Source organism: Ursus maritimus, unplaced genomic scaffold, assembly GCF_017311325.1.
Source record: "Ursus maritimus isolate PB19 unplaced genomic scaffold, ASM1731132v1 scaffold_3, whole genome shotgun sequence".
Classification (NCBI taxonomy): domain Eukaryota; kingdom Metazoa; phylum Chordata; class Mammalia; order Carnivora; family Ursidae; genus Ursus; species Ursus maritimus.
The window spans coordinates 22,313,022-22,339,562 of NW_024425563.1; the positions used below are offsets into that span (position 1 = coordinate 22,313,022).

Sequence of the window (26,541 nt, forward strand, 5' to 3'; positions counted from 1 at the left end):
AAAAAAAAAAAAAAAAAAAAAAAAAAAAAAAAAAAGCCTAGGGCATTGTTTTCTTTATTTTAGATCCACAGACCAGTAAAATTTAAAAATACATTTTGGGGTCAACTTAAAATAAAAAGACCCAACTGCCTCCCAGTATCACTATTATTGCACAGTAGAAAGGACAGCTTAACACGAAGGAAGGAAGAAGCACATCATCTCAGAAAAGGGCAGTCCTTCCTAAGAAAGCAAAGTTGATAGTTCTATATGACATATTGAAGAAAAAAAAAAAGGATTTCCAGTTAAATGAGGCAGAATAAATGCACATTATCAAGCTCCTCTTCCTTATGAAACTAAAATTGTAATGAAGTGGGAAGAGGGATATAAATGAGGGAGGTCAACATGTTTTTGGGAGATGAAAAGCAAATGTAAAGTGGTCCCGACTAATCAGAGAAGTGGGAGTAGAAGGTCCTGTGTCCATGGAGGGCACAGGACATGGAGGCCTCACCACTGCAGAGAGAGACGAGGCTGAAAACAGGCACTCGTTAAAAGCACGTGCCAATTCCAACGCGGAGACAGCCCGACCTTTGTTGACAGGCCATCTGAGGTGGTGCCGCTGTTCTGAGAAGCTGACCTGGAGGGGCTGGAAAAGGCCACGGTGCTCTGCTGGGTGGGGCCGTGGGGGGAAGACACGGAGAACTCTGGCCTGCTCTGCCGGCACCTACCCCGGGGCCTACAGACACTAGCTGTGCCCCTCACTCCCTGACAACCGGCTCTCACTCCTCAGGAACGCAAGGTTGCAGACGATGGGGGTGGGGGAGGGGAGACAGCCCCAGAACCCTAGTATCTTCAGGGAAGAGATTTGTATCCTAAACATGGGATGCTTTTCTTAGAAAGGAATATGAGAAAAACTTTAAAATAAAAAATCTAATAGATGAAATACATTCCAAAGAAAGCAGAAGATAAAGTCGAGGAAATTTCTCAGTAGGAAAGATTAAAAGATGGAAAGGAGGACAGAAAATATGAGACCGAAGGTGTCCAACCTCTGATAAAACAGAATTCCAGAGACAGTAAAAAAAACAGAAGGTAGGAAATTATCAGACACATTGTAAATCAATTTCTAGAGCTGAAAAACGAGTTCATTGAAAAGGCCCATTAGATGCCCAGCAGACAAGATGACAAAAGATCAAGACACTAACACATCTTTGCCAAATTTCAGAACACCAGGGATAAAGCAAAGATCCTGAAAGACTCCAGAAAGAAAAAAAAAAAGCCCTATACAAAGAACTGAGAGTTGGGACTATGGCGGGACTTCTCAAAAGCAGCCTGGAAGCTAGGCGATGAAGGAGGAGATGACTTCAAGTATCTGAGGGAGAGTGCTTTCCGCCTAGAACTGCTCCCGGCCCAGGAAATGATACCCCTGTCAACTGAGCGTGAGGGCAGAAGAAAGGCATCTTCAGACCTGTGAGGGGCAGAAACGCTGGCCACCCACACATGCTTTCTCAGGAAGCTCTGAAGGACTGCCCCACAGCAACGAGAGAAAACTACAAAAGAGGTGGCCGTGGGATCTGGGAGACAGAGAACCACTGTGAAGAGCTGTGGGGCAGGCTGAGGGGCCCCGGACCAGAGCTCTGCAGCAGCTCTGAGAGCTCAGAGAGGGGAGACCGGCACGCCCGCCTGGGGACGAGAACTGAGAGGGATTTTCCAGAAGTGGGTAGAACCGGTGATTACTGCCTAAAAAACAGAAGGGAAAAAGCAAGTAGTAACCGTGGTAATATACTTGTCTTAGCAGTGAACAGCTTTTATGTAAGTTATAATAATATAAACATACAAAGTAAGTTATCAAGAAATTGCAATGAAGTCTCAACTCAAGAAATAACAACTTAAGACTTTTAGAGAAGTAAAGATACACCCTAGAAAGAGCGAGCAGGAAGTGTTGCCTCTAGGGTATAATCTTTTTTAAAAAAGGCCCTTTAGTCCTCTTTGACATTTAAAGCCATGTATCACTTTGTTGAAAATAAAACCTAATTTTAAAAAGAGATGTTTTATCAGAATATTTTCTAATGCAAAAAAACCCCAAACAAATCCAAGAAAATGTTATTTTATGTTAAATTATATCTGTTTTCTAGAGGAAAGTCTTGTCAGTTTTGGGATCCGTATTTGATGATACAACGTGAAATGGGCTTGATGTTTTGTTTCGTGACAGTCATTTTTGGAAATCCAAGCTAACCCCGCTGTGTGTTAACAGGATTTGAGGGCCTGGCCCACCCTCCCTCACACTTGCTGCGCTGGGCCTGGCATTGACCCCAGAAGGCAATGGGGTTCAGTTTCCCTCATCTAGACTTTGCATATGGCTGTTAAATGTCTCTAACCAAACCTCTTTCATTTCACCTCTCCCTGCCACCTGAGAGATCTTTCTAGATCACATCACTCCTCCATCTCAAACTTTTCAAATTCCATGTTAAAAAGGTTCCCAAAGGGGCGCCTGGGTGGCTCAGTCCATTAAGCGTCTGCCTTTGGCTCAGGTCATGATCCCGGGGTCCTGGGATCGAGCCCCACTCCGGGCTCCCTGCTCAGCTCTGCTCGTGCTAATAAATGAATAAAATCTTTAAGAAAAAAAAAAAAAGGTTGGGGCGCCTGGGTGACACAGCGGTTAAGCAACTGCCTTCAGCTCAGGGCGTGATCCTGGCATTATGGGATCGAGCCCCACATCAGGCTCCTCCGCTATGAGCCTGCTTCTTCCTCTCCCACTCCCCCTGCTTGTGTTCCCTCTCTCGCTGGCTGTCTCTATCTCTGTCAAATAAATAGATAAAAAATCTTAAAAAAAAAAAAAAAAAGGTTCCCAAAGCCTATGCTCGTTTGACATGGTATTTAAGACATCTTGTGCTCTGCCCTGGTCTAGCTTTGTAGTCTCCCTCCCCCCCCCCCTCCCTCACCACAGACACTTTGTGCTCAGGGCACCGCCCGGGCACCTCTCACCTCCCAACATGGCGGTCACACTCCTTCCTCTCGGCCTTTGCTCACATTGTTCACTACTGGCAATTCCCACACTCCTCACTCCTTTCCCTTTAAAGACTGGTTCAAAAAAAAATAAATATAAGGAACATGAAATTCAAAAAAATATGTAATGGAAATGAAATTAAACAAAAACAAAAAAATGGGTTCCGTTGTCCCTCCTCTGGGAAGCTGGCCCCATCCCAGCCCCAGTCAATACTGAGAGTGGCCTCCTCTGGATTCTCGGGGAGCACCGGCACAGTAGTGCATTATCTGGCGTGGCCCAGTAAATGCGTGTGGATAGGCCTTCCTGTTTGACACAGGGCTACTTCAGGGCCAGGCGTGGCTCTGGTTCATGTTGTTTCCCCCAATGTGAGGTACAAGATGTGCCAGAAGGGCAACAGGCCAAAGAAGTCTATTACTGGCCTCAGCAATGTGCAGCCGGGCTCTACTCCCTGGCCTCTAGACTCCAGGAATGGCCGGGGAGTGAAGACCGTACCCCCCCACCCCCCCCACTGCATTCATGATCATCATCGCTTTTGTCCTCTTCTGGTCACAAGAGGCGAGGCAAAACGCACGAAGTAATGCAGAATGACCCCTGGCAAAGCCAGGACACCTGGGTCCTCCTGCAAAGAAGCCACATGCTGGCAAACAGCAACTAAACTAGAAGCAAAGACCTGTCTCATTTCATTACTCTTGCTTCTGAGCTCCATGCAGTTCCGAAAGCTCCAAACTTGGGGAACAAGTTGCACACTTGATAAATACAGGGACCACTGTGAGCAGGAAGACTTCCTCATAATGAACCACCATCCTGGGATGGGGATGGGGGGTGGGTGGGTGGGTGTGATTAGAGACTTAAAGAATTGTCATAGTCACACCTCTGGTTTATGATGTTTTCCCTTCCGATGATGTGGATCCACACCCAACACTGTTGTTAGAAGCTTCAGTACCATGGAAGACCGGGATAAAATGGACAAAGAGGCAAATGCAGAAATATCTATCAGCTGCCACTGCTATAATCAGAACAATCTCTGAACACAAACTGATCCTGCAATTCCTCAGTGGCCCAAGGGATATCAAGTCCAAATCTCTTTGCAGGATTTAAACCCTTCATGTCAGCCCCTGTCGTTCAGTTGAGCCCAGTGACCATGAATCCGCCCCGGCTTTACACTCCAGTCAGGTGAACGACCATGACCTGTGTACGATGGTGACTTCTGCCTGGAATGCTGGGCTGGGGCTAGTTCCTTGAATGGGCTCCGACTCTTCCTTCCACAGTCAGCGGCAGTCTCTCCTGCTCGGCCTTGGCCCCTGTTCTCCGGAGGTCACGAGCACTCTGTACTGGCCTCCCTGGGGGCAGTGGGCGTGTTCACCATCACTGCTTGCATGTCTTGTCTTCGGGAGGACTGTCAGCTCCTTGAGGGATGGAGTCTCCATCTTTGAGTGCTCAGCAATCAGCAGGGGTCAAGGAATGAGGTCTGCACTCGTGCAGGAAACCTGCCTTCTGAGGTTGCACAGGTGTCCCTCCTGGATACGGGGTGACTGAGGCAGCCCAGGCTCAGGGTGATGAGGCTGTTTCAGGGCAGGAGCTCCCAGTCCAGAGAACGGTTGAGTAAAAAGGACTACGCTCAGGGCTCATCGAAAGGAAACCACTTTTAAAGATTTCATCTTCTGGGGGTGCCTGGGTGGCTCAGTCGGTTAAGCATCTGCCTTCAGCTCAGGTCATGATCTCAGGGTCCTGGGATCGAGCCCCACATCGGGCTCCCTGCTCAGCGGGGGGGGCGGGGGGGTCTGCTTCTCCCTCTCCCTCTGCCCTTCCCCCTGCTCGTGCTCTCTCTTGCTCACTCTCTCTCTCTCTCTCAAATAAATAAAATCTTAAAAAAAAATAAAGATTTCAGGGACGGCTGGGTGGCTCAGTTGGTTAAGCATCTGCCTTCAGCTGAGGTCAGGATCCCAGGGTCCTGGCATCGAGTCCTGCATCGGGCTCTTTGCTCAGCAAGGAGCCTGCTTCTCCCTCTGCCTGCCGCTCTCTCTCTCTCTCTGTCAAATAAATAAATAAAATCTTAAAAAAAATATAAAGATTTCATCTTTTGTATTTCACCTGACGATCAGGGAAGGAATAAATCTGGCCTCTACAACTGGGTGACGAAGTGACTGCTACACAAAGCTGTCTCGAGAGTGAATGGTGACAGCAACTGTATCTCTGAAAAGCTCTATGGAGGGCAAAATTCCACGTTCAGGGTCATTTCATAACCCCGAATGCCTCGAAATCCCACTGCCATTATTTTCTACAAGCGGTTTCAGTCTACCTCCACCTTCAATGAGCGCATTAGCATCCTACTGTGGGGATTTTAGAATTTCGGACTCTCTCTCTCTCACATAGCCATTTTGGCATGGGATTAGATTAAATCGTCTCAGCGGCTCTGACCCGGTGGCCGTCCTGTCCACCGAGGGGCCGGGGGAGGGGCGGAGGCCGGCAAGCCAGCGCACTAAGTCGGCGGCTGCCCTGAGAGGAGAGATGATTGAACGCTGAGGCACAGTAATCAGGCTGGGACTGTCCCTGCATCTGCTCAGCCCGGCCCTGATTAGCCCTAATCGAGAAGGTGCACGTTAATCTCAGTTCGTATTCTGGGTCATTTCGATTGACTAAGGAACAGGAAGCCCTTCACATTCTACTTTAAAGGTTGGAAGTTCTCTTGTCTTTCCCAGAGACCCTGCACAGTCCTAGCAGTAAGTCTCTTGGCGTTTGTACAGAACTTTTCAAAGCCCTCTTATATCCACCGTGTCGCCTCTGGCTTCTGCTAAGACCCTAGAGAAGCAGGCAGGGCAGGTGGTCCTCCCTGTCACAAATGCTAGGCAAGTGCCTCTGGCAGAACTATGGACTTAGCCTAAAGGCACATTTTATAAAGTCCTGAAATTAAGTACCCCAGTCTCTAGGACCCCAGTATTTCAAAGCCATAAGAAACCTTAGCATTTGTTCAGTTTAGTAAATCCCTTTCTTCTTCTTTAAACTCAAAAGTAAACAGATAAAAAGTTTATTAAAAAAAAAAAGTAAACACGGAGCAAGAGACACTGAGTGGTCTTTTTCCCGAGATGACTGAGTTGTGGCAAAGCCAGGCGTCCAGGCTCTCGATCTGGGAGTCCTTCCATGTACCCCACCGCCCTGACATGGAACAACACGCCGGCAGGACCTGGAAAGTGGAGGACTACCCTTTTTGGGCTCATTGCTGCCTCTCCCCTCAGGCTTCCAGGCAAGGTTTACAGAATTGGCCGAACGGGGAAGAGGCCAAAGGTGCCTCAGAAGCCACAGGTCCCAGCACAAGCCACATGTCCCAGCACAAGATTTCCTTGTCCAACAGCAGTCAGACTAAAATCCCTGGAGGATCTGCTGGCTCTGGGACCCCATTCCCCTGTAAAAGACGAGACTCAACGCCTGCACATTTCTCTCCCACCGGGTATCACATTCGCAAGCCCACAAGGTCAAACACGCTCCTCCCAGTCTTCCCCCAGGGCAGTAAGCGGCCACTACATCCCTCCAGTTGCTCAGGCCGAAAACTCTGCGGTCATCTTTGACTTCACATAGGATACATCAACAAATCCTGTCAACCTGCCCTTCCCGTATAAACCCAGAGTTCAGCCACTTGTTTTTGCTGCCTCCCTGGACAAAATCCTATCATCTCTTGCCAGGACTACATTAAAAAAAAATTCTATATATATATATATATTTATTTTTTATTACAGAGAGTGAGAGAGCATGTGTGTGCAGGAGGGAGGGGCAGAGGGAGAGGGAGAGAGAGAATCTTAAGCAGGCTCCACGCCCAGCACGGAGCCCCAGAATGGCACTAGACCCCATGGCCCTGAAATCATGACCTGAGCCAAAATTGAGTTGGATGCTCAACTGACTGAACCACCCAGGTGCCCTGCCAGGACTATGTTTTATCTTCCTTCGAAATCGCCAGGCTTCAGCCCCTGCTCCACTGTAGCCAGAGGGATCTTCTAAAACCTCCACGTGACATGATGGGTATCAGGACAGCCTCTGAAAATTCAGACGCCTGGACTAGGCTGGCTCTGATGCAGCTTGCACGCTTCCTACCCAGCACCCTTCAAAGGCCTCCTTTCAAGTCAGATGACCTTCTCGGGGAGGACAGGCAGGGAGACCAACCTCCGAGACAGCCGGGCTTCTACTCGGAGTCTCCAAGGAGACCCCCCGCACAGGGTCCATTCTTCGAGGGACCTGTTCGTCTTGCCAGGGCCATCATTTTGCACAAGGTGATCATTTGCCTCTTACGTTTCCCCCCCTTTCAGGAGAATCTCGATTTTAACAGAGACTTCATTTTGAAAAACAGGTAACACAGAGGGCATAGTAAAGAAGGTATGAAAAGGGTATAGGGTTGAAAACAGTCTCCCTCCCAGAGGTAACCATTGTGGCCAGTTTCGTGGCTGGCCAATAGTCTATCTGAGATTGTGCATTTGGAAACGTGTGTCTGTGTATCTTCCCCATTTGAACAATGTGCACTGTTCATATTCTTCTGCACCTCACTTTTTCGGGATCTTTACTTACAAGTACAAAGATAATGGCTTGCTTTATTTTTTTTTAGTGGCTGCAGAGTATTCCATTTGCATGAAGGTGCTTAATGTTTTTTTCACGTCAGACGGGTCATGCGCTGTTGGTGTAACAAGGTTTGAGGGAGGCACATGGCGCCCAACAGCGTGAGCGCCCTGTCATCACGCTTATGAACCACAGAATCTGGAGGTGCTTGATTTTGACTAACCAGCGCTCTGATGACTCACACCTCGGTTTTCCAATCTTTTGCTATGGTGCCAAATGTACTGCAATTTCTCACAAATGCAAAGCATAAATACCAGAGATGACTTCTTAAGAGGAGATTTATGCTTTAAAATTTCCTAGGTGCTATAACGGCGGGGGGGGGGGCTCTTAACTGTTCTGCTCAGTCCAATTCCTTTCAAGATTCAAAATAATCTACCTCTAGTAGTGGGATTTAAGATTAAGGCATAAGTGACAGGGGAATATACTTTTGGACAGACATTTGTCTTTGAGCCTCTCAAATCACATTACGTGGGTGGCAGATCATGCCACCACCTCATTTACCTGGTTTTGTCTTCTAATATAAGTGACCATTTGCTCATGTTCAGGGGCTTGGCCTTGTTTTCTGCAGAACAGGAGGCCAGGAGGTTTAGAGTGGTCTGGCTCTGATGGTGGCACCAGGGGAGGCTTTGTGGTAGACCCTGGGCGCCAATGCGAGTAACTCGGAAGGTTAGGGTCACAGCCTTGCACACTCTGTGAATTTATCATTCGTGGGCTCATCTACTCGACCCCTGACCTCTCCTGAGGTAATGAGTTTCACCACTTACCTACTGTAATGGAACACACACGTGCGTGCCTGTGTTTGTGCATATATGCGATTTATTTACTTGGGGGAATTCACTGACTCTCCTGAAGACTAACTCTTTCAGCATTCTGTGATTTGATGAACACGTCTACAGATCACAGTTAGCTAAATCTTTTTGAAATATCGTTTGGCAATGGCCATCCCATCCCACCAAAAAACCCACGAACCATAGAAAAAACCCCCAACTTTTGATGGCTGTCTACTGTGGGAAAAATAAAGTCCACATAGCTACTGGGGTGAAGGATCACATCAGCCTTCCCCATAAATACCCCCCCTTCTCTCTTCGCTACAACCACACCTGTCCCCTTCGTGTACCCTCCCCACCACATCTGGTGCCCAGCGCTATCCCCCGCCAATGCAAGTCCCGTTTTTTCCAACAATTTCCACATCTTTCCAACAATTTCCACATCAATCGCCATTTCCTGGAGTCACCCCAGATAGCACAGCCCACCAGGTTCTTTCCTTCCTGTGATTTTCCTCCCTCCACCATTTGGCACCAGCTGTGTGCTGTTTCCAAGCAATTACTGTTGTTCTCTGCACAATCTGCTTGCTTAGATTTTGGCAGGACTGTGTCTTTAAGTACTGAGCAGCTGGAACACAGTAGATGCCTAATAATTAAATATGACTACAGATCGTGTTCCTCAGGATTTTCGGACACTTGGTCCCATTCCTATGAGCCTTGGCTTCCACAGACTTTTCACTCCACTCCCGGGTGCGGCGGGACTTTCACAGGACTCTCAAGGCAGTGTAGCCAAATGCTGTAGGTAGCTCAGGTGCGCTGTGTGTGAGGATAAAAGAGGCGGCTTTATTTCCACGAAAGGCTTGCCGGTCAGACGACTACACGTGACTCCCGGCTCTGCCCCTTAATGGCCTGTGGACCTCGCTTTCCTCAGATGTCAAACGGCAGTTACCGATCGCACAGGCTGTCGGGGAACATGTGCTGACTTAGGCGAAGTCTGGCACCGTGCCTGGCACACAGGAGGTGTACCACCAATGTCAGCTACTTTTCGGAGATGACTTTGAATAAGAGGTTCGCTGAAGTCTGGTGGGGTCACAGACGTTCGACTAAAGCGCTCAGGAAACAGAAATGAAAGCACAGACAGCACAGATCTCCTTTCAGCAGTGATTTGTTCCTGCCAGGAAGCACATCATTTGCCAAAGGCCTTCAAAGATGTAAAGATTAGAGATAAAAGCCATGAAATCAGGGCAGATGGACCGGCAGGCAGCTTCCTTTCTGAAACGCAGCGATGGGCAGAACTGGCACTGGGGCCGCACCGGGCCATCTATGGACTAGCTGCTGACTCAGTACACTGGTAAATAAATAATCCAGCCGGAACCACTCGTCCATGGTAAGAATGTTCAATATATGGTCAGGGCAGGAGGATATGATGTCATCACTCTGATAAATTTCTCAGCCCCAATAATAACGACATAGGCTCAAGCGTAGCAGAGCACAGAGTTACCTCCTGGCCACGGTCACCCACAACCAGACTGCCCTCCCCCGACCCTACCCCGCGACAAGATAGAGCAGGACAGACAGCCTCAGGAAGAATGGGCCTTTCATTTGCCCTCACAATCTGGGAAACCTTTGGGAATTGTTGTTTGCTGTAACTGAATCGTCCAGCGCAAAGGCCTTCCAAGTTGGTCATGGAAATATCTTTGGTCGGGAGAAAAATATTGATGGGTGTGAGAGAAAAATAGCTAAACAAAGAAATTTATCAAATAAACACAACATTTGGTAGGAGAGAAAGAAATTTTTTAAAGATTTATTTATTTATTTTAGAAAGGGAGTGTGTGTTGTGCGGAGGGCAGAGGGAGAGGGAGTCCCAAGCAGACTCCATGCTAAGCACGGAGCCCAACCAGGGGCTCGATCCCATGACCCTGAGACCACAACCAAGAGTCTGATGCCCAACCGACTGTGCCACCCAGGAGCCCGAAGAGAAAGAACTCTTAAAACCCGAAGATAAAATTTACAGTATAATGTCTTCTGCAGTTTATGGATGTGAAAGCTAGCTAACAGGTATCAGGAAAATGCTGGCTTAAATGGGGAACCAGAAGACTGTACCTGGAAAGGACAGGAATAAATAAGTAAGAAATGAAGCCATGAATTATATTACCTAAGTAAGTTCTGCAGTTTTTAAAGAGCCAACAAACATTATCTTCAGGTGTTTCAAGGGGTGACAGGCGGGAGGGAAGTCCTTTAAAGTCTTATTTGCAGGCTTGAAAAAAAATTTACATCAGTGACCGATGTCTAAGGAAAGCCGCTATTACATGAAGAAAAACAGGCATTAGGTATGTATTGGTATAGAGAGGGGAGAACATGAAAGGAAATCGGGGAAAGAAGCTAGTCGAGTAGGCGGGTGGCAGATAAAGAGGCTGAGAGTAATAAACAAGGACCAGGTGGAAAGAGGACAGTTGCAGGGCAAGAAGGGGAAGATCATGAAAAGAATGTCAATATCAGATGAAAAGGAGATCCAGTGAACCTTCCTGATACTAAAACGAGGAGGAAACAGAGAAAAAGTATTTCTCTCCTAGTTGTTCTGTTTCTGTTATATTAGCTGCTTCTGGGACATTTAATCTTTCTTTTCCGTGTTTTTTAAGTCCATGGCTTTTGGGTGCATTTGAGGGATTTGTGGATTAAAATATGTATTACACCTGGCGTACTGAGTATTCTCATGAAGCCGATAGCAGCCTCACCGGTGCCTTGGTTTAACAGGCACTTCTCGGCATACAAGGTTTTCTCCCTTCTTCTTGCTAGACAATGTCAATCCGCTCTTGGAAAAAACCCTTCCTGTGATAACTTCCATAGCAGAGATTCTGTCCTTTGCCTGATTTTTCAGACCACCAGGAAATTCCTCTTGCCCTCATCCCATAAGCCAAATGTTAAAAATAAATTCATTTTTACTTTATTAGTAAGTGTATTTCAAAGCATATTTTGGAGGGACAGTTTCACAGTTTCCTTTTGAAACTGTTGGAGTGTCCAGGAACGTTAATGCAGTCAGGGGTTCGTGCTTCAGAACCACCGTGGTGTACTATCCTGCAGGCCGAGCGCCCAAAGCAGGGCCGAGCAAGCTCCTCCAAGGCCTGCTGATCTGCCCAGCAGGGCTCTAAACTGAAAATGGCAGGAGAGAAAAGTGTTCAACTAAAGTTTGTGGGACATGTGTATGCTCAGAAGGACATCTGACCTGACTGTAGAGAAGGGCAGGAGATGCCTAGTAAAATCCAGAAGAAATCCCTGTGAAGAAGGACACTCAAGATCCCCAAAGTCTGTGGACCAGTGGATAGGATACGAGCAATATGTGAAGTGTTGATTTTTTTTCTAAGATTTTATTTTTAAGTAATCTCTACACCCAACATGGGGCTTGAACTTATAACCCTGAGATCAAGAGTCACATGCTCCATGGACTAAGCCAGCCAGGTGCTCCAAAAGTGATGTATTTTTTTTTTTTTAAAGATTTTATTTATTTATTTGACAGAGAGAGACAGCCAGCGAGAGAGGGAACACAAGCAGGGGGAGTGGGAGAGAAAGAAGCAGGCTCATAGCAGAGGAGCCTGATGTGGGGCTCGATCCCGTAACGCTGGGATCACGCCCTGAGCCGAAGGCAGGCGCTTAACCGCTGTGCCACCCAGGCGCCCCTCAAAAGTGATGTATTTTTAAATAGAAAGAAGAAGGGGGTGGGAGATGGCATAACTGGGTGACGGGCATTAAAGAGGGCATGTGATATAATGAGCACGGGGTGTTATATATAACTGATGAACCACTGAACTCCACCTCTGAAACTAATACACTATATGTTAATTAACTGAATTTAAATAAAGTTAAATTAAATTTAAAAAATTAAAAAAAAAATAAATAGAAAGCAGAGCCAAGCTGACAGAAACCTCAGGGGAAAGTCACCATGCAAAGAGTTTGCAGAAGTCAGGTGCAGAAATGAATACAAGAGCCAATCAGGAGTTACCCAGAGTTAGGAATGGAGAATTATTTATTTTTCTGTCATTATTTTCAGGTTTTTTAATTAGGAAAAATTTCAAATAGGCATAAAAGGAGAGAGACTAGCACAAGGAACCCCCTGGACCCCCACTGCCACCTCACGCTGCAAATGTACCCACCATCCAGCCCTTGGTTCTTCTAACCGAACAGGCATAGATTGAGGCAGAAAAGCTTCCAAAGATATTGTACTATTTTTCAACCCCTCACATTTAGCACAATGTGCAGAGTAGCATTTAGAAAACAAACAGTACATAATTCTTAGGAGCACACAAAGAACAGAATTAAATTGGCTTTCAGCAGTGAGATACCTGAAGACAGCAGACCGGAAAGCAGAGATAGTTTTGGGGTTTGATAGCCGCAGAAAAAAAATATATCTCAAACTTCATTTTGTTCAACTGTTTATCCTGCCTTTCCTATCTGGACTATATTCAGCATAACCAAATTGATAATGGGGACAAGTTTTTACGAAAGAATTCCAGCTTCTGCCAGAAAGGCAGAAGGAATGATAACACTAGAGGAATCTCCATGTTTTTATCTCTGCACAAAAGCATCAATGGCTAAACCATTCGGTGGCTGGAGGATGGGCGGGAGAGCAGAGGCTCTGCCATCCGTAGGGGATGTCGCGCCGCGGGTGCTCTACCCTGTGGCCACTACCTTGTTTTCCCAGAGACGAGCCCCCATGAGGCTCGGTCAGCCAGACTGAGTCTGACAACACAGAATTTTCTTTTTTCTTTAAAGATGTTATTTATTTGACAGAGAGAGAGAACAAGCAGGGGGCAGTGGCAGAGAGAGAGGAAGAAGCAGACTCCCTGCTGAACAGGGAGCCCGACGTGGGGCTCGATCCCCATGACCTGAGCCGAAGGCAGACACTTAACTGACTGTGCCACCCAGGCGCCCCAACACAGAACTTTCAAAAAGCACTGAGCAAGATGGGCCCCTGGCACGTGGTGGGGAGGAGCAGCCACAGGACACTGCCTCCCAGGGTACGAAGCCATCCTGACAATGCCATGGAGGGTTCTACAAATCCTTCCGTAAGCATGCCAGCACACTGAGTGCTAACGGTGTGCATGTCTGTAAAAGGAGATCTTGCAGTCAACTCTTAGTTGAGCCAAAGGGAGGGTCGGCCATTTCTCTGATACCTCCCCTCAAACTGGAATTTATGATGTGCTTTTCTTGTAGCAGACTTACTTTCCTAATAATGTCTTCCTTAAGCTAATATGAAAACGAATTTGTATTCCTTAAGTACCCAGCAGCTGGGTGGGGGGGTGGAGGAGACGGTCCAGGCTTACGCTGGATTGTTGAGAGAAACTGTCTAAGGATTTAAAATGTGTCACAACTAATCTGTGTGACAGATAATCTGTATGTGGCAACTGAGAGATAGCTATATTTACATTTATAAAACGGACCGCTACTCTGTCTCATAGGGCTGCTATGAGGATAAGGAACATTATATTTACATGATTTAAGCTGTGGTGAAAAAAGACAGGATCTAAATTTGAGGTAGTTTTGCTATTTCACATAGGTTTCCTCTCAGGAGTTAAAGCTACCATGCAGTGGCTACCAGAGGCAGACAGATGGAGGAAGCAAGATTCAGGATCTTGCCCTCGGTCCCCAGAGTTGCTAAAAATGGAAGGTACCACCAGCTCAGTGGTCCACCCCAGGAGTGTTGTCCACGAAATGAAGAATTCATATACACACCCTTGGCCCTTGAACATTTGCATGTCCTCTTGTTAGTCAGAAAACTCTCCAGTCAAACAGCAGGGCCATGAAAGCTTAAGGAAGGGAAGACCAGGGAGTAGGCCAGCTGAAAGTGGGCCTTCCTGAAATTAAAGTCCTTTCTCGTGGTTATAATTCATTATTACTATTTTGGGTCTATGTGAGGGGTGAGGAAATGACATGAGATTCTTGGAGGAAAACAATTTTTTTAAGGTGGGAAGATAAAGGTCACAATCTAAGTAATACGGCTGGAAGAAGTTGTTCCAAAAACATCCAGGCAAATTCCAAATTCCCTTTTCCCCTTCCAACAAAGCTGAAATAGAAACTCCAAGGCTGGCTAAAGCAGTCAAGACATTTCAAACGGTTCAGACTAATCTCTACCACAGTGCTGTCCACCAGAACTCACTGTAAAGATGGCCGTGTTCTATTTGTGCGCTGGCCAATATGGTGGCTGCAGAGCCCATGAAATGTGGCTAGCAGGACCGAGGGGCTCGATCTTTACTTTGACTTTAATTAAAGTTTAAATAGTCCGTGCAGCTCTAAAACCTTTCCCAAGCTCCCAGCAAGCCACCGCCTCATCCTAGGCATGCCTCAATAGCGCACACACCGTAGAACACGGTAAGAGTTGCCTTTGTTAACTGGAAACTCAATCCGAAACTGGACGCTCTGCATTCACCTAAAATATGTTTTCCTCGCATTTCCCTTATTTATACCAGAGGGCTTTTTTTCCCCCTTTGCTGCTCTACCCCATCAACTTATTTTAACACCCCCCCTCCCCCAGGGCCCCCAGGTGAGAAACTTGACCAGCACTGGAGAACAATATAGTATAGCTCTGCAGCATAGAACTACGAGCAGTACGGAAATGCTGGGCTGGGCAAAACCCGAAGAATTGCTGGACGCCGGCTTCGTGAGCCGATCTGATAGCAGGGTTTGTCTCACTCAGAAAAGTGTCTCAGTTTCCAGATTTAGACCCCTTCAGTGATTTTCAGATCCAATTGCTAGCTTTACAACGGAAAAGATGTGTTTATCAATTTCACTTTGAAAACCCCATTTAGCCTCTGAAAATCTCTAAATTGGGCCCTTCTAATAATGAAGATTTGGTGTAATTATAATGTCACAGGCAATTGTGCTGACAAAACAAAACCAATATGTCTCCTTGCTGGGTCTTTGCTCTCAGTCTGACCAACAGGAGGAGAAAAGAGGCTTTGTCAGGAGCAGATGTGCAGTGGGAGGCCCCGGGAAAGCAGATCTGTTGAATGGAGCAGGTGCCACTTAGACATTCACTTTACTGACTCTAACCACAACCTCCCCTTCATTTGATATCCTGCTCTTGGCAGGAGGATGGAGAGAGAGCATCATACAAAAAGGAAGCATGTTTATCCTGTTCAGATTACGGCTCTGCCAGGCTGCTACTGCTGCTGGGTTCTGCACATTTGCTCTTTATTAAGCAAATGGTGGATCTGGGAAGTGAATCCCTGTATTTACACGGGTAACCTGAGAGCCAGAGGGCCCCGAACCATACTGCCTGCGATGTACAAGCTATCAGAGTTAATAACAGTGCGCTGACATTCCTTCAAAATCCTAATGGGAGCATAAATAAAAAGAGGAAAGTCCACTTTCCCCAAGAACCTTAAAGACTTCATTCTGTAAGAGTTTTTCTTGTCATGATATTCTGGTTCTTGTGTGAAGAGTGATTAATCCCCTTTTTACATGCTCAATTAAAACCTACTTTTTCATCCACGTATTAAATAGAAATGACTCCAATTAAAGTTGTCCAATTACAGCTCTGGATTTGGTATGCCAAAAAAAAAAAAAAAAATCCCTTTACAGAATATTACCTGCAATGACAGGCACCAAGATTCTGCTGGAATCATCTAAGACCAGAATCTGTCTTTCGAATACAAAGACTCAGAAAGATGTGGGGACCTAAAGGGAAGGAGAATGAGATAAGGACACATGTAACTTGGCCCTCATGACACTGAGGATGGAGAGGAGACTGGTCAGTCCATCTGCCAAGTGGCAGGCACCTTCTTGGGAATCTCTGCCCTGAAGCTCTGGTCTGAGTGTTTTGCCCAGAATGTCCCTGGCTCACCAAGTTCCCCCAGCTGAGAATACCTGACACAGTCAGACTGGGAGTTGTGAAGGCATGCCAACCTGGCTTGACAATATGTGCTAATTCCCCCTGGGGCCCTGAGTTGCCAGCTCTGGAGGCCTTCAGCTTTTCATATGGAAAGCACCTAAAAGCTACCTTGGAAGGACAGGGCCCTGGCTCAGATGAACACTAAGAATAGAGACCACTGTATAGCGGCGGCCATTTCATGGTGAAGGCTCTCCCTTTTTGTAGTCTAAGTCTTCGTGTAGCAGAGCCTAGATTAGCAATTTCTGGTGTACAAACGAGAATGCCTGAGGCCACCCTCGTTTATCATGATACAGGGGAGACGATACCCGCCTCTGGACGAGCAGACTCCGCAAGGAGAAATATGAATCGAAACCTCACACTGACACTTTCAAGAGACAGCCCTGGTCCTTCTGGAGGTATCCACAAGTCAGCATTTTCACGGGACACAAACAAAGGCACCAAAGAACCCTGACCATTAGAAACCCCTCCACCTGTGGGGGCTACGTCTGATGAGTGACAGGAAAGCCCTGGTCATTCTGGAGAACTGGATCTCAGTTTTGTTTCTCTAGCATGCCTGAGGGACACAGTATGCTCCATCAGTAACAGAGGCTTTCTAAAGCAGGGATTCTCAGTGTGAGATCCACTCCCTGCTCCCTCCAAACAGACACTTACTGGACCAGATCCTAAGATGTGTCCAGGAGGAGCTAACAGCAAACCCTCTGAAGATTAGTTCCCTTCCTGTTCAGTCTGAGTGTTTAAAAATAATAACACCAGCAGCAGCAGCAGCAGCAGCAATAGTAGTTAACAGTTACTGCATGCTTACGATGCTCCAGGCACTAAAATGAGTGGGACTAAATATTCTCTGTTGGCCCCTAAAACTAGTGTGATCGACACATCTCCCTGGATGGGCAAGAGTGGGGAGTCAGAAAAACTGCCCGTTCCCTCTGGCCGCTGCTCCAGGAGGCATTTTGGATTTTAGGGGGTGACTGTGAAGGCAGGCAGGCAGGAGGACAAGCTTCAGTGCATAAAGGGGCTGCGGAGTAACACATCTGGGGCAGAAAAACTGTAACTGTAACCCCCCCGTGTATTCGAGAATCGAGAGCCCCAGCATACACCTCTATGTTCCTATTTCAGAAGCAGCCATGTTTTCGTTGTGAAATCTGGGATTCATCCAATAGTAATGGCTTCTTTCAGCCTCGTGACCCACTGGGCTCTGGATATTTGATCCTTTTTGGGGTCACTATAAATCATTAAAGAGCCTCACCTCAAGATGCCTGTAGCCAAGAAGAGAAACCTGCATTTGTAAGGCATCTGGGTGGAAACATGTGAGTGGCCTGGGTCACGCATAAAGAGACTGGGAAGTGGGTTTAGGTGTCTCTGCTGCCTCCTGTCTCAGATTTTCCTGCTCGGGACGCTGCGGTGCTCAAAAATAGGCCAGTTCTTCTTGCAACCCTCCTGCCCAGCTGTTTACTGGTTGCAGATTACTGCAGTCACATGGTAGTGTTTTGTTTTGTTTTTTTTAATAAGCAAAGCCATGCTGTCTATGAGCTGAGAAGGTCACTGGGAGGCTAGGCTCATGAAGTACTGGTGTGTCCTGCCCTATGCAGACGGGGCACGACTTGCCAGAAGAGCACAGTATTCTTGCTATGGCCTTTAGATCAGCGCCATCCAATATAACTTTCCGCAGTGATGAAAACGTTCTGTATCTGTGCCGTTCACTACAGTAGCTACTAGCTACATGTAGCTATTTAGATTTAAATCTGAATAAACTAGAATAAAATAATACAGTATCTCAGGCCACACATGGCTGTTGAGTGCTTGAAATGCGGCTGTGACTGAAGAACTAAATTTTTTATTTTACTTAATTTTAATTAACTCACATTTATTTTATTTTATTTTTTTAAAGATTTTATTTATTTATATGACAGAGATAGAGACAGCCAGCGAGAGAGGGAACACAAGCAGGGGGAGTGGGAGAGGAAGAAGCAGGCTCATAGCGGAGGAGCCTGATGTGGGGCTCGATCCCATAACGCCAGGATCACGCCCTGAGCCGAAGGCAGACGCCCAACCGCTGTGCCACCCAGGCGCCCCTAATTAACTCACATTTAAATTCAAACAGACACAAATCATAGCTACTGCATTAGACGGCACACCTTCAGATCTTGGGTTTTGATGCCGTTTATTTATTTGCCTCTGCTAAGATTTATCATGACACTGACTTCTAAGGTGAGTAAAATATGGCTATAACCACTCTAAAACAATCCTGCAAAACAGCGACCCACACAAAGAACAGTTGAATTAGATGAATAATAAAGACAATGGCTTTCACTTGTTCTATGTCTCTTTGACTTCCTTGGTTGGGTGGGTTGGCAAGAAGGAGTGAAGAGGAAGGAAGGGGCCCACATCAGGCAGTAGAGAGTACTGGAGAAGGGGGTTTGGTTTCCAGTTTCACCATTTAGCTGCAGAGTGACACTGCGCAAGTCCCAGCTTCAGCTGCCTCCACAAAACAGGGCTCACAGCTGTGTTCTACCCACCTTCCTGGGTGAAGGTAGAATAATGCTGAGGGTGCTTGCTTAGTCGCTGGCAAGGGGGTTATGGTGATGGTGGCGGCCACAGTAGTAAAAACAGAAAAGGAAAGAAAGGAGAAAGAAACAAAAATGATGAAGGTCCTAAATAATGATGGTCAATGCTTACAGTCAAAAAGCAAAAAGAGAGAAAAGTGAAAGTTATTTTCCTGGTATGACATCTACCAACATGTTTTCCAGAATGAAAACTACGATTTTAAGAAAAGAGTTAGCTGACTTAAATAGGGAAATGCTGTCTGCAAAGAAAGCATGTTGTCCAGAGGACATTCGAAGCATCCATGCCCCGGGAGCTGCAGGCCCTCATGTACTCACTCCTCAGCCCCCTTCTTTCTGAGCCACCCTCATCTAATTCCTTCTAAGATGTTTTTTCAGGTTTGCGAGTATGCTCTACCTCCCCCTCCATTTAAAAAAGACCTGTGATTCCAGGGGCACCCGTCTGGCTCGGTCAGTAGAGGATGTGACTCTTGATCTTGGGGTCATGAGTTCGAGGCCCATGCTGGGTGTAGAGATCACTTAAAAATAAAATCTTAAAAGAATAAAAATAAAAAAGACCTACGATTCTAAAGGGAAAAGAGCTGTATGACAGATGAGTCTGCATTTGCTTTTTCTGACAGAATAGGCAACACCTCGGCTTGGTCTGACTGAGACCATCCTAGTAGCTCTAGGTCTCCCTGTTAGCGGCAAAGAGGGTCATTTATGCTATAGCAGGGTAGCCTAGAAGTCCACAGCCGCCAAAGGCGCTGCTCTCTAGGGACTTTCAGGATGGGAGGCTTTCAGCCTAGGACTCTCAGCTCATATAAAACTGTTTGCTCAGGGGCTGCCTGCTTCAAGTCCAGGGAGGACTGAACTCACCACTTTTGGATTAAAGGGACAAATAATATTGTAGCGAAGAATGCAAGCTCTTATTGCGCTTTATGGTGACTGAAAATGTACCTTTACAATAAAACTTAATTTAATACATTTGTTTAAACTTTAATTAAAATAGTGAGGCAAAAAGTGATTTAGTGCATACTGGGAGAGCATACCAGCACCGTTTTTTTTTTTTGTTTTGTTTTTAAAGATTTTATTTGAGAGAGAGAGAGCATGAGCAGGGGAGGTAGAGGGCCAGAGGGAGATGCAGATTCCCTGCTGAGCAGGGAACCCGATGTAGGGCTTGATCCCAGGACCCTGAGATCATGACCTGAGCTGAAGGCAGCTGCTTAACCTACTGAGCCACCCAGGTGCCCCTACCAGCACCTTTTTGGAGGAGCCACACTGACACGTTTCCTAGGTTAATTTAATACTGACATCTCCACTGACTCTTTTGGGAACAAGTCCATGTACTAATGTGTCCAGCACAGAAAAAGGGACAATGAGAGATGTATTTTATAGTTTATCAAGATGAGAACTGGAATTTTCCCTCTTATTTTTAAAGAAGAGCTAGAACAGAAGGACATCTAGTGAGTAATAATGGATGATGGTGGTGGTGTAAATAAGAAAAAAAGTGAAAAAAGTCCCCCTTCATGATGGAGACTGAAAGCCAGCTGTGAGGTCTGAAGAGAGAGCATGGCCTTAGGAGCAGTGGAGAGCCATAGCGGCCACAGCAAACTAGGCGCTGGGACAGAAGAGCAGCCCTTGCCCCAGGACGGTGATACAACCAAATCCAGGAGCCATTAAACAGTGTCACCTTCAATCAAAGTTCCTTCAATTTCCTTCCCTCAAGGCTACACAGAAAGAGCCTCTGATGTCCCATTTTTGCAGCGTTTACCTCTGGCGCATGTATCTTCAACTGCGTAAGGTAAGCATATGGATCTGTCCTGAAAACAGGAAAGCGCAAGGGTACTCTGCACTCTGAAGTGTGACCAAACATATTCTGGGCAAGGATGAAATTTGGGGCGATGAAAGTGATGTGGACAGCTAATAACTGTTTTATGCTTACAGTATATCTATGTGCCAAGGACTATGCTAAGCACTCTACAGGAATCACTGTTTAATGCTCCCATCAGCCTCATGAGCATGGAACTACCATTAGCCTAATTTTATAGTTAAGGCTTAGAGAGGTTAATTTGCTTGCTCAAGATCACAGAGCTTGGTAATGCAGCTTTTAGAGTAAGAAGCTAGGCCAGCAGACCCTCCCAACTCCCTTGCCCCTCTTTGTCTCAGCACTAAGACCAGATATCCACAAAGTTAAATGACCCCAGTCACCACTTCCATAGCAGAGGCTCTTAATCCTTTGGCGGGGAAGGGGGGCGCACGGACAAGGAGCAGGGGGTGGAAGGGAGGGGGAAGGGGTTCTCTGATCGATTTGCACGTCTGATCAAAGCTATGGATCCCAGAAAAGTACAAAAAATTTATAGAGAATTTCACAGGGTCCAAGCCCCCAGGTTAAGGATGCCCTAATGTCTTTGTAATACATATAAAGTAGGTTTCCACTGAGAATTAAAGCACAGACATGCTGCCTTCTTCAGATCCAGCTGCGCTTACCTCTTTATAATCAGTACAGAACAGACCGTTCTGCCATCCTGTCTCACTTGAGAGGCCTTGCGGAATAGGAATGTGTGTTCTAATCTCTCATGCAAAAACTCCACCCAGGAATCCTGCTCTCTTATCTGAACTTCATGCTTCTGTCCTCATCTATCTACTCCTTTATCCCTCTCAAATTTTTTGAAAAAGGTATTCCAATAAGCATAGCTGAGATTAAATTAAACTGGAGAAACATACATATTTTTAAAAGTTTTTTCTTTTTTTAAGATTTTATTTATTTGAGAGAGAGACAGAGATAGCTAGAGAGAGCACAGGTGCGGAGGAGAGGGAGAAGCAGACTCCCCGCTGAGCAGGTAGCCCGATGTGGGCATTATGACCTGAGCTGAAGGCTGATGCTTAACTGACTGAGCCACCCAGGCGCCCCTTTAAAGTTTTTAATAGGGTCAAAGAAAAACAGCCAGGTGGACAGGTAAAGACATGTTCAGTGTGAAGAAAAGGAGAAGACAGAATTTTTTTTCTAAAGGAACTGAAAATTGATTTAGCTTGATTTGGCAGTTGAAATGGGTAGTAAACCGCGCACTGGTTTTACAGTGCAGCATGACTCAGGGGGGTCTCTTAGTTGTAGGAATTTATGTTGATGAGTCTTACGGCGGACCCTCAGGCAGCAGGGCTGTTGCCAGCACCAGGTCAGAACAACGAGGGACATACTGCACCGCAGAGGAACGAGAAGGGCTGCTCTTTCTGTAAGTATAATGTTAATGCCTTTATCATCAGCTTTAATTTGTAAACAGACCCCGCCCTCTAGCCCACGTCTCTCCGTTCAGGGCAGGAGGAAAGTAGCTGGCCCCAGGTCTCAGCCGGGACAGCACAGGTGGTGGATGGTCTCTGGATGTCAAACAGTGGAGAAAGATGCATTTTCTAAACTCTCTGGCATGACCCAATCAAGGTATGGGGTTAGAGCCGAAGGGAAGGCACAGTGAGGAGCAGGGGAAACAAGTTAGCCACCAACTAGCTCCGGGCAGAAATGTACATTCCCCAGAGCCCTTTCTACCACCTTGGTCCCTACCTTCCTAGAGACAGGTGGGAATGTTGAAAGAGCTCTGGCATAAATTGAATGGTTGCAGGAGGGCTTGGACAGAAGCTTCTAGGGGGTGAGGAAACAACTCATAGGCTGGGTTTACTTCCTTGGGAACATCATCTACTCCCCGCCCCCAAACAACGTCCCTCATTTTAAACAACCCTCCCCGCCCCCCCCCCCGCCGCCCATCAAATGAAAATAAGAAAACATGTTCACTGATTGCAAAGTGATCTGCTCACTAAAGATACTAAAATGTGATAGCTGATCACTGAATGGTTCTATAATTTCTGCCACTGGAGACCCACAGACCCATGGGCTCCCCTAGGCTAGCAAAGGGAAGTGCGTGTGCACTCACGCAGGCAGAGGGGAGGGCTGCTGGATAGGGGAGCACGTGACATTAGAAATCACCACAGGCTCCCTACAGCCATCAGGGACAACTGGGGTAGGTGGGCACTGAGGCTAAGCTAGACAAAGGCAAGTGGCTTCTCCCAGGGATGGGGAGAAAGGCCTGACATTCCCAAACTTATTTGTTCAACACTGGGAGACAGTCATCACTCTGTATTTGTGGAGTCACATCAAAGGGAGGCAGCATAGCTGAGTGGCGTGGAGGCAAACTGCCTGAATTCAAATTCCACTTCTGCCACACTCCGTGTGAACCTGGCCAGGTTACTGAAACTTTCGGTGTCTCACTTTCCCCATATATTAAATGGGCATAATAGTGTTTACCTCATAGGATTATTCTGAGTTTTAAATAACTTCATGCACGTACAACACTTAGCAGAGGGTTTGCATGTAGCAAGCATTATATAAATGTTTATTAAATAAATAAAATTAATAAGACAATGGAATTGAGAGACAGAATGCAAGGTCAATAGTGGGAAAGAATGCAGATCCCTAGCTTGGAGTACTCCGTAAGGGGAGTGTGCCCCACCCTCATTTTAGTACAAAAAATGAAATTGAAGAAGTTGGGGGGGGAAAGGGAAATTTAAGTTTCAAAGTGTAAGAAGTGAGCCTCCATAGAATTCTGCATAAACAGAATGGACAGCCACGATTTCTTAATCTAGAAAGACGCACCTGGTTTGGTCTAACTACAGGGACAGTGTCTCTTCCAGCAACAATTAGTGTCTCATTCAATTCACTGGGGCAGTATTAAGAGCACTTGCTTCCCACTCCTGGTCCATCTCTGTGATAATGAATACTCCCCACTTCCCCTGCCCTAGGGAAAGATGGGGCAGAAGGAGAGGAGAACACTTAAATTAGTTAAATTAAAATAAGGCTTTAACACTATGTTAATTACACTGGAAGTAAAATCAAGAATAAAAAAAGGCTTAAATCTTCTGGATGAACTTTAAAATTACTGTAAAGGTCACTCCCCCCCCCCCAATCTTTTTGGAATTTTGATTGAATTTTTTCCAAATTTGGAGAAAGGTCTTTCACTAACTGCTAATAATAACACCACAATAATAACATATTACAGTATAAAGAACAAAACAAATAGTTGAATGGAAATAGAAGATCCACACAAAAGACCTTACATAATCTATTTAAGAATTCTGCATAAAAATACTAAAAACATTTTTCACAGAACTAGAACAAATAATCCTAAAATTTGTATGGGAACACAAAAGACCCCAAATAGCCAAAACAATCTTGAAAGAAAAAAACAAAGCTGGAAGTACCCCAATTCCAGATTTCAAGTTACACTGCAAAGCTATAGTCATCAAAACAATATGGTACTGGCACAAAAACAGACACAAAGATCAATGGAACAGGACAGAAAGCCCAGAAATAAACCCACGATTATATAGTCAGTTAATCTTCAACAAAAGAGGCAAGACTATACAATAGGCAAAATACAGTCTCTTCAACAGATGGTGTTGGGAAAACTCTACAGCTACACGCCAAAAAAAAAAAAAAAAAAAAAAGAAAGAAACTGAACCACTTTTTTACCATACACAAAAATAAACTCAAAATGAATTAAAGACCTACATGTGAGACCTGAAACCATAGAAATCCTAGAAGAGGGCACAGCAATAATTTCTCTGACATCAGCCATAGCAACATTTTTCTAGATATGTTTCCTGAGGCAAGGGAAACAAAAGCAAGAAACATAACTATTGGGACTACATCAAAATAAAAAGCTTCTGCACAGGGAAGGAAGCAATCAACAAAACTAAAAGGCAACCTACTGAATGGGAGAAGATATTTGCAAGTGACGTATCTGATAAAGAGTTAGTACCCAAAATACATAAAAAACTTATAAAACTGAACACCCCAAAAAACAAATAATCCAGTTAAAAAATGGGTAGAAGACACAAACCGACATTTCTCCAAGGAAGACATACGCATGGCCAACAGACACATGAAGAGATGCTCAACATCACTCATCACCAGGGAGATGCAAATCAAAACTACCATGAGATATCACCTCACACTGGTCAGAATGGTTAAAATAAAAAACACAAGAAACGACAAATGTTGGCGAGGATGTGGAGAAAAAGGAACCCTCCTGCACTGTTGGTGGGAACGCAAGCTGGTGCAGCCACTGCAGAAAACAGTATGGAGGCTCCTCAAAAAGTGAAGAATAGGACTACCCTACAACCCAGTAACTGCACGACAGGGTACTTACCCAAAGAATACAAAACACTACTTCAAAGGGATACATGCACCCGGATGTTTACAGCAGCATTATTTACAATAGCCAAATTATGGAAGCAGCCCAAGTGTCCATCTATAGGTGAATGGATAATATACAATGCAATATTATTCAGCCATAAAAAGAAGGCAATCTTGCCATTTGCAACAACATGGATGGAGCTAGAGAGTATAATGCTAAGTGACATAAGTCAGAAAGACAAATACCATATGGTTTCACTCATGTGGAATTTAAGAAACAAAAGAAATGAATAAAGGGAAATAAAGTCAGGATGCCTGGCTTTGTCAATTGATAGAGTCTGTAACTCCTGATCTCAGGGTTGTGAGTTTGAGCCCCATGTTAGGTGTGAAGCACAAAGAAGCAAAAAAAAAATGGGGGGGAGAAAAAGGAGAGACAAATCAAGAAACAGACTCTTAACTATGGAGGAGAGCAAACTGGTGGTCACCAGAGGGGAGGCGGGTGGGGGGATGGGTGAAATAGGTGAAGGGGATTAAGAGTACACTTATCATGATGGGCACTGAGTAATGTACAGAACTGCTGAATCACTGTATTGTACACCTGAGACTAATATAACACTGTACATTAACTATACTGGAATTAAAATAAAAAACTAAAAAAAAAAAGAATTCTGCATATGATAAAAATGACATTTCAAATCAGTTTAGAAAGGATGGATTTCGGGGCGCCTGGGTGGCACAGCGGTTAAGCGTCTGCCTTCGGCTCAGGGCGTGATCCTGGCGTTCTGGGATCGAGCCCCACATCAGGCTCCTCCCCTGGGAGCCTGCTTCTTCCGCTCCCACTCCCCCTGCTTGTGTTCCCTCTCTCGCTGGCTGTCTCTCTCTCTGTCAAATAAATAAATAAAATCTTTAAAAAAAAAAAAAAAAAAAAAGAAAGGATGGATTTCAACCTTTTTATGGAATAAATGGTACTGGAATAGGTTATGTAGGGGAAAAAAAATCAATTCAGATTCCTACCTAATGTCATATTCCAAAATAAATTCCAGATATTTTACACTATTTATTTTTTTTAGAACTTTTTAAAAAAATATTTTATTTATTTATTTGTCAGAGAGAGAGGGCACAAGCAGGGGGAGCGGCAGGCAGAGGGAGAAGCAGGCTCCCCAGTGAGCAAGGAGCCCATGCGGGACTTGATCCCAGGACCCTGGGATCATGACCTGAGCCGAAGGCAGATACTTCACTGACTGAGCCACCCAGGTGTCCCTATTTTACAGTATTTAAAATAAAAAAATGAGACCGAAGAAGAACTGCCATATAGATATTTATCTGATTTGGGACCTATGTAAATGTAAAAGCAAAAGACAAATAATTATGGAAATAAAAATGAAAGTAACAGAAGTTAAATAAAAATAAACTGAAAAAAAAAAACCTATTTGCAACATATACATTAAAGGGGTAATATCTTTAAAACAGGATATTTTCTTAGCAGCTCTGGTAAGAGGCTTAATGGGACAACAGCTGAAGCAGATGATTCCCATTATCTTTATTGATTAACTATGAACTATCTGTTTAATCCCCCTCCCATCTAGCTTTTA

At 45.5% G+C, this 26,541-nt stretch overlaps 1 protein-coding gene and 1 non-coding gene across 8 annotated transcripts in view; both read right to left on the reverse strand.

The window, feature by feature from the left end:
• NRF1 (nuclear respiratory factor 1) overlaps positions 1-26,541 on the reverse strand; it is a 141,411-nt gene that overhangs the window by 2,731 nt on the left and 112,139 nt on the right. Inside the window, exon 12 of one of the 7 annotated variants that reach the window (XR_005838512.1) lies at positions 23,408-23,549. The exons of 4 other annotated variants lie outside the window; for them this stretch is intronic. Coding sequence is in view for 2 of the 3 variants with exons in the window: in XM_040644006.1 (XP_040499940.1) it covers positions 23,464-23,549 (86 nt within the window). In the remaining variant the exon portion in view is untranslated. Of the gene's footprint in view, positions 1-15,926; positions 16,015-22,630; positions 23,550-26,541 lie in introns of those variants that run through there. 2 more of the 7 variants (XM_040644007.1, XM_040644006.1) reach the window with 2 other exon arrangements.
• On the reverse strand, positions 7,617-7,717 carry LOC121105955. Its single transcript, XR_005838693.1, has one exon. It is a non-coding gene; the product is annotated as a small nucleolar RNA U13 (small nucleolar RNA).